The 8,086-nt window shown below is 34.2% G+C and overlaps 1 protein-coding gene across 1 annotated transcript; it reads right to left on the bottom strand.

Annotated features, from left to right (window-relative positions):
• Nucleotides 1-3,401: 3,401 nt before the first annotated feature.
• Nucleotides 3,402-5,257, bottom strand: LOC121234099. Its single transcript, XM_041129912.1, has 4 exons — nt 4,645-5,257; nt 4,070-4,213; nt 3,788-3,937; nt 3,402-3,611 (listed from the first exon to the last, which is right to left on the bottom strand). Exons 1-4 carry the CDS (start codon nt 5,158-5,160, stop codon nt 3,519-3,521), a joined length of 903 nt encoding a protein of 300 aa, XP_040985846.1. The 5' UTR covers nt 5,161-5,257; the 3' UTR covers nt 3,402-3,518.
• Between the last annotated feature and the right edge of the window lie 2,829 nt (nt 5,258-8,086).

Genomic DNA, 8,086 nt, shown 5'->3' with positions numbered 1-8,086 from the left:
CAAGGGTTCCATCAGCCATCCTCTTAGTTTTGAGTATCCATTTGGGACCCAAAACATTGAAGGAGTCAAATGGAGGTACAAGGTCCCACGTGTGATTATGTAACAAGGCTTGGAACTCAGTTTGCATAGGCTCATGCCACTTAGGAAATTTCGTGGCTTCTGTGTACGAGGTGGGTTCCTCAAGAACCAATGTGGCTGCTAAAGTGGTAACTGAAAGTGAGGGATTTTTAGCAGCAGGCCAACGTAATATGCCATCCATACGAATGAGAGGTTTGTGAGTATTTACCTTGCTCCGAGTGATCATGGGATGGACAGAGCACGAGGAGGGAGCAACTGGTGGAAACGACTCCAGCTGCGCTGAGGAAGACATGGGTTCAACATAGGATGAATCAAGAAGCTGTGTAGAGACATCTGGAGCCCTAGAGTAAGAAGAGGAGTGAATGTGAAATGAGTTGGGTTTGACGTGTGGCTGAGAATGTGTAGAGTTAATGGTTGAGCTAAAGAGAAGCGGGCTTGAGCTAGAGTCATTAGAAATTGATTGCATTGGGGCCGTGTATGTTGTGCGCGAAGAGTGAGATGGACTGAGTGTATTGAGCAGAGATGAGTGAATGGAGGGAATTTTAGAAAGGGAATTGGAAAGGTGTAGGCCCGAGGAGTTGAGGGCCAAAATAGGTGACTTAGAATCTTTAATGGGCTGAGTGGCAAACGGAAAATGGGTTTCGTTGAATTAAACATCTCTAGAAATATAGGTTCAGCTTGAGGATGGATGAAGACAAATATATCCCTTATGATCTGGGCTATAGCCCATGAAGACACAAAGTTTGGATCGAAGATCCATTTTATGTCTATTAAATGGACATAAATTGGGTTAACACGTGGATCCAAAAATACGAAGAAATTTGTAATCTGGAACTTTTTGAAATAAAGCTTGAAAGGGGTAAATGTTTTGTAAAACTGGTGTAGGCATTCTATTGATAAAAAAAATCGAGGTTTGAAAAGCCTCTGACCAATATTTAAAAGACATGGAAGAGTCCACAAGCAGGGAAAGACCTGTTTCAACTATGTGCTTATGACGTCGCTTAACTGTTCCATTTTGAGCATGCAAATAGGGACAAGTAATGTGGTGAATAATTCTATGAGCATGAATAAGTTTTTGAAGTGATCTAAATTCACCCCCAAATTGGGATTGGACAGCTTTAATTTTAGTTGAAAAATCATTGTGAATAAACTGAATGATTGCAAGAAAAATGGAGGACACATCAGATTTAGACTGACTTGGAAACAACCAAATATATTTTGTATGATCATCTATAATAGAAAAGTAAAATTACAATCATTGGAAGATAACATTGGGGCCGGACCCCATACATCAAGAAACATTAACTCAAACGATTGCTTAGACTTAAAGAGTGAAGAGGGGTACAAAAGAACATGTAACTTGGATTGAAAACATGCAGAGCATGGCTGGACAGAGTTATTGGAATTTACTGGAAGCTGGAAACGCCTAAAGATGAGGATGGTGATGTGGGGTGAGGGGTGGCCTAGACGGTGGTGCCAGTGATTAGTGGATGTGCGCTCACCAATATATACTTGAAGAGGAACTGAGTGAGAGGCGAGGCTTGTCGAGCAGCCAAGACATACAATATGGCTCTAACAATGCCCCGAAGAAGAACAGCCCGAGTGTAAGAATCCTTCAAAGAAAAAAAAAAGAAATGGAATGAAATTCAAAGAATACACTATTATCTTCACAAAACTGATGACTGAGAGTAAATTTCTAGTAAGAGAAGGAACATGTAAAAGTTGAGAGAGTAAGAAGTTTCCAGAAGAAGTATGAAGATGAGCAGAACCTGTGTTGAATCGGCATGGTGGAGCCATCTCTAATGCTTACTTGATTGAAGCCCTGATAAGATATAGAATCCAAATTGTGTTATGGAAGATCGTGCACACAAACTGTTTGACAAAAGTCTAAAAAGAAAACCTTCAAAACATATTTCTCTGCATTGCACTACCATGACTTTACAATCTGTTTATATAGAAGAAATTACAACAACTTATTCCATGAACTTCGGATCGCTTACCATCTGTCCTTCTAGATTCCATTTCTTGTTACTTAAATATTCTCTAGTGCTCTGCTATGTATTTCTAGAGTCTTCTGGCACTGTTGTGGTCCTTGCCTTGCTGTTATCCTCCCCTTGTATAATAGACTGATTCCATGAGGATTCTCTATCCTTGACAAAGTTCGACCTTATTGTTTCAATCATATGTTTTCTATTATTAACTTGCCATCAAAATAACTCTATTTCTACATTGCCTATAGTCACTAAAACATTGGCTGACATTATGTGGTACAAAAATAGTTTATCCTATATATTCACTGATCATAAGGCACTAATTAATACATCAACAGTCACCAAACATACCAAGTGGTTTGCTTATCTGTAAGAGATGAAGCTGACTAAGGATGCGAAATGATATTTGAAGAAATGCTTCACTTGCTAGAGGTCGAGGGCAGACTCTACAGTTTGTTACTTGTACTTGATGCCCCATCTTCACTCCTTCCTTGCAAAAATGTTTGTCTCATGTGGTCTTTATAATAACTAGAATAGGGAGAGCCAGCTAGAATAAAAAGAAAAGAAGTGTCATCTGGATGGAGTATAAAATGATCTTTAATTTCTTCATCCAGATGGAGTATGCATGCATCCTCGGTTCAAGGAAGTAGTCATGTCCTTGCCTACAATAGTGGTGCTTAAGAAACATTACCAAAAATGGGAAAAAATAGAGTGGGAAAAAAAAAATACCTTGCACCAGCGGCCTGAAACTGATATTGAATTTGCAATGTACTGATACTCAAACTATATCTTAAAGTACCTACGTTAAGTTATATATATATATATATATATATATCGCGCCCGGCCCCCAACCACCACTTTTTGTCAAATGTTATTCTTCTTATATCATACCCAATAATTCATTGATGATCATCTTCTATTTGCAACTAGTTTTCATTGCAAAACACTACTGATCATTATTAAAACAATAATTAGTATTTGCGGCAAATTCATGTCGTCCCAAATAATAGTCAACCATAATTATGTCTACATAAATAATTCATCTAAATTATGGGACTTTTAGATTCAATCAAATATTCATAGGCACGTATATATATGTAATTAGAAGCCCCAACTGTTGACGCCTTAATTTGAAGAATTAAATAACGCATGATATATATATATATATATATATATATATATATATATATATATATTGCATGCAGTACTAAGACCAGCCATATATGCATGTAATCTGCAGATCGAGTTTCGATCCGCCAAGTTTGCATGTGCATGGTAGCTTATGATCTAAGTGAAAATCAAACTAATTCGAATCTGAAAAATATGATCTCGATCTGCATATATAAATCCAAATATTTCAATATTAAGAGAGTACTCAATAATATTAACTAAACGAGTTACAATTAATAAGCTGTCATGCACTAATAGTATCAAAACATCCTTAAATGATCAATTGTCGAATTGGGAGCCAGTAATATATGGTAGGTAAATTAAACTCGACAAAGCCTCTTGAAGCCAGTCGTCCTCATGATCAGCTTTTATCTGCAAAATAATACGTCCAAAAATAGATTAAAAAAATATAGTATGAAATGGTCAACAACATTTAATTTCTCCAGATTATAGTATCAAGCATAAAACTCAGTACTATTCGACAGATTATATATATATATATATATATATATATATATATATATATATATATATAGTACAAGCTGTACCTGGATAGCATCACTATAACACAACTCCTCGTCCATGTAAGAATTGTTGGTATTTTTCATTGCCCTTTCTTCTTCACCTAGTTTCCTGTTCCTTGCAAATCTCCCCCGTACTCTAACTCTCCTGTCAGCTAGGGTCTTCCGACATGCGTACTGCAATAAATGATTACAATATATTAAAATGTGCCAAAAAAAAATCCAGAGGGTCTCTCAAGGAACATGAATTGATAAATTTACATTTATCTTGTCACACATGCACAGGTCTAGCTAGAGAGAGAGAGAGACCTTGATGGTTTTGTTGAAGTTCCTTTGGTTTCTCTTATGCAAATATCTTAGAATCCTTTCCTTCTTTTCTTCCTTGGAGTACCGGCCAACCTTGATATTGGATTCTTGATCAATTGCATGTTGATTACCTTGGATTAATGATCCCTATATGATGAAAAGTTCACAACAATGAATCGAGATCAATTAGAATATTTCTTGAGACAGTAACTAGCTAGCTATCTAAATCATTTCCCGGCAACATTTAACCTTAATAAATCAAAATAATGTGCTCAGAATTAAGTTTCAAGTTCTAATATAATTATCTTGTTGCTGGTTACCATCTGATCATTTTTCTAGTCAAGTACTAGCTGCTTATCCTCGATTCTTAAGCAAAATTGTGGCTTTAATTAAGACTGATGCTATGACAGAAATCAGATCTTTCTCAAACTGTTCAGCATTTTAGCTTATTTTTTCCATAAATATATATTTTGTTCGGATTATTCACAGTACATATACGTATGCATGATAATGTCGGAGAGAACAGACCCTATTTTCTCTGAATAAAAACACAATGTGTTAATTTTACAGAAGCATACCCGATTTTCTCTAGCGGCTGGATAAACAGATAATCCATAATCATCCGAAAATCCACAGCATTCATCCCTAAAAGAGCACATGACATCCGGCAGCTGGTACCCGACACCAAAATTCTGATCAATCCCAACCAGGTGGCCACACAAATCCATTTTAGAGTCGAACAATGTTGGAATGGCTAATTCCGACGTCTGATCTAGCTGTCCGGGGAACGATGACATGCCATCCGATGATGAGATGTTAGATTGTGACAAGACATCATCAGGAAAACCTTTCTGATCAAATACTGGATTAATAATGCTTTCTTGACTACTCCACATTGGACCACAATAAATTGTATCAGTAGTACCACTTACACCAGCCAGGAATGGGGCGTTAGTGAAGTCAGAAAGGTCAGAAGGAAATGTAGAGTCGGAGTAGAATTGAGGAAAGGACGCCATTGCAGAGGTAGAATGGAGCTTGGTGATGATGACGGATATGGGGTACGTAGATGTTTTCGCCTGTATTAATTGTGACATTCAACCTTTTCACTTATGAGCCTTAAATATATAGCATTAATGTTGTGGTAGTGCGCGCACTAGGCTTGGGCATGCAAGTTGGTCTGCAGCTTATCATACATTCTTTGTAAGGTCAATAAACCATGCATCAATACCTTGACGTTTTGAATCTATGCCAGTCTAGATCATTAATCCACTTGTATGTTGAAGATCAGCCGGAAATTAAAAAGGTACATTAATATTACTAAAGTAATACTCTTTGTTTTGTTAATGAGACTACGATTCATTCCTATCATGATACTACGGTTATAACTTTTTTTTGTTTTTTTCCTCGTTTAGTTTTTATCTCCCCAGCTTTCAATTAATTCTGAGGGAATATTTACAACGAAAACATATTTATTTTAACAGAAAATAGTCATTTTAACAAGAAATAATTGACCACAAATAATAAATAATTTTCTTGTAGTGTAAATACTCGGGGTAATTTTTTTTCCAAATCTCTATTGAATTTTGTGATCTACCCTTTTCAAAATCAAAATGATCAAGAAAATTAATAGATATTTTAGTAAATTCATGTCTTTATATATAGGGTTTGTGTGTGTAGAACTAATTGCATGTGATAATGATTGTACTTTATTGAACAAATATTGAGCCCTATATTCAAGTAATAGCAATATTATTCGATCTTTTGCAATATTATTCTTTTTCATCAGTACTGAATGATTTCAGATGAACGAGATCCATAAGATGCCATGATAGTGCTATGATAATGCTCTACTGTTGATATGATTGATTTGATTTGAAGACGTAGTTAGAGATAATTTGTTGCGTTTTCCCGGCAGGCATGTAAACCCGGCCCTTTTTTATAATCTACGCGGTCCTGTTTCACGTACAGTCCGCGACTCGTATATAATTAGAAGGAGGAAAATGATTTACGCTTAATAGTTTTTATAATATTTTACATAATTATGCTTTAAATGAAAGTATAAAAATATTCTTATTTTATAATATTATTATATAATATGTTATGTATATATCATTACTCTTAGAAGAACTCGATCGATGATTTTTTTTTTCATATAATTTCAATATTTTCCTTTATAATTATCTTTCATGTATGTATGGTATGGCCCACATTATACATATCCATGCTCCAACAAGGTCACGTTGCAGGTACGTTGCAAGAGTCTTGCATGTTGGCTAGAGTGAATCTAGGCGAGTTTGAGCTTTTCCTCATTTATGCCATCATTTGCCATATAAGATGGAATTATTCTTATTCTTATATATGTAGTACGCTGTGCCTCCTTTTGCTTTTACCAGTAATCTGAAGAGATAGACTTGTTTCGATTTTTATGATCTACATATACATGATGATCATCTTCCCTATTGTCCTAACGCGATCAGTTCGCAATCTTTTGAAGGACGATATATATATATATATATATATATATATATATATATATATATATATTATAGGCATTTACAAGAAGGACAATGCTAAGTTGCAGATCAAATGTGCACTCTAAATATGCACGTACACTAGTGTAAATATGCACATCCTTAATCATTAAGAAAATAAATAAATAAATATATAAATTCACTAATAGTCATTTCCTCATTAGCCATTAAAAAAATAAAAATAAAAATAAAATATATAAGTTGGCACATTTTGAAGTCATATGAACATTTTTTTTTATAAGAATCTAAAGGCGAGATCGAGGCTCAACTTGAGGCCGATTCTTCGCTTAATTTGTGGATATGATCTTTCAACCCTGGCCCTCCCTCTAAAATGAATTATTTTTTGTTTTTATAAAAAAATATTAATTACTTTCCTCAACTGATCAGATAATTAAGGAAAACAATGTTATCGTACAAGTGTCGATCCAGAGAAATGCTAAGTAGTCTGTCTCTATAAAGAAAATTAGTATTTTATTATAAAATAGATCTAACATCTCATATCATCAAATTACGTTAGGTTATAAATTTACTTTTATAAAATCTCTATGCACATAGACCTAGCATGATTTCTAGTGACCCAAATGACTTAAAAGCGCAAGCTTGCGCTTAACATGTGTCATGTAAACTCTCGGCCACAGAAAATGATACCAAATGATCAGATGCAAACCCTCAATAAAGAACTGATCGTCTTTGAAAATTGACTTGCTCTTAATATATAACACATACATATTAGGCTCCGTTTAGGTAGTGAATGTGTTTCATCTTATTATTACAGTTTTTTCTAATTTTTACACAAAATATAATAAACAATTCACTTTTTTCAAATCCCAAAATAATAAAAATATTAAAAAATAATATTCTAATAATATTTTATTCAACTTTCATATCAACTCATCTTATCTCAATTCACTATCCAAACCTCTCCTTAAGTTATATATTATTGAAACCCAAATAATTAAATGAGACTAGCTAGATAGCTAAGAAAATCGCACATGCACGTACATGCATGTAAGCATGCAAACAAATATTACATCTACTAGCTAGATATATAGTGAATGACTGGAAAGATTAAAAAGGTGTAATTAATGGACATGAAAGAAGCTAACACAATATCCATGCAGGAGAATTATTTCCGTTACAGCATTATTATATAATATATATATATAGGAATTAATTAATCTTATTATAATTTCTCTTTCTTATTATTCTTAATTTCATATCTCTATTTCTCTATCATTTGTCTTTCTATATGATCTTTTCATTTCTCTATTTCAATAACCAAATAGAAAGAAGATTGGGATAAGTTTTTGCATGGATGGTAACATTTAAAAAAAAAATTAATTAATTAATTAATTAATTAGCTATTTTAGATGGAAATATAGATAAATTAACCAACGTGGAATGTTGTGCTGTAAAAAGCAAATGTTTCGGGGGTGATGTTGCACATCTAGCTGGTCTGGTACTACTGGTGTATAAGTAGTACCGAAGA

The sequence above is a fragment of the Juglans microcarpa x Juglans regia genome, chromosome 6D (genome assembly GCF_004785595.1).
Source record: "Juglans microcarpa x Juglans regia isolate MS1-56 chromosome 6D, Jm3101_v1.0, whole genome shotgun sequence".
Classification (NCBI taxonomy): Eukaryota; Viridiplantae; Streptophyta; class Magnoliopsida; order Fagales; family Juglandaceae; genus Juglans; species Juglans microcarpa x Juglans regia.
The sequence above is the reverse complement of the archived record's forward strand: the minus strand, read 5'-3'. Positions and strand labels throughout refer to the sequence as shown.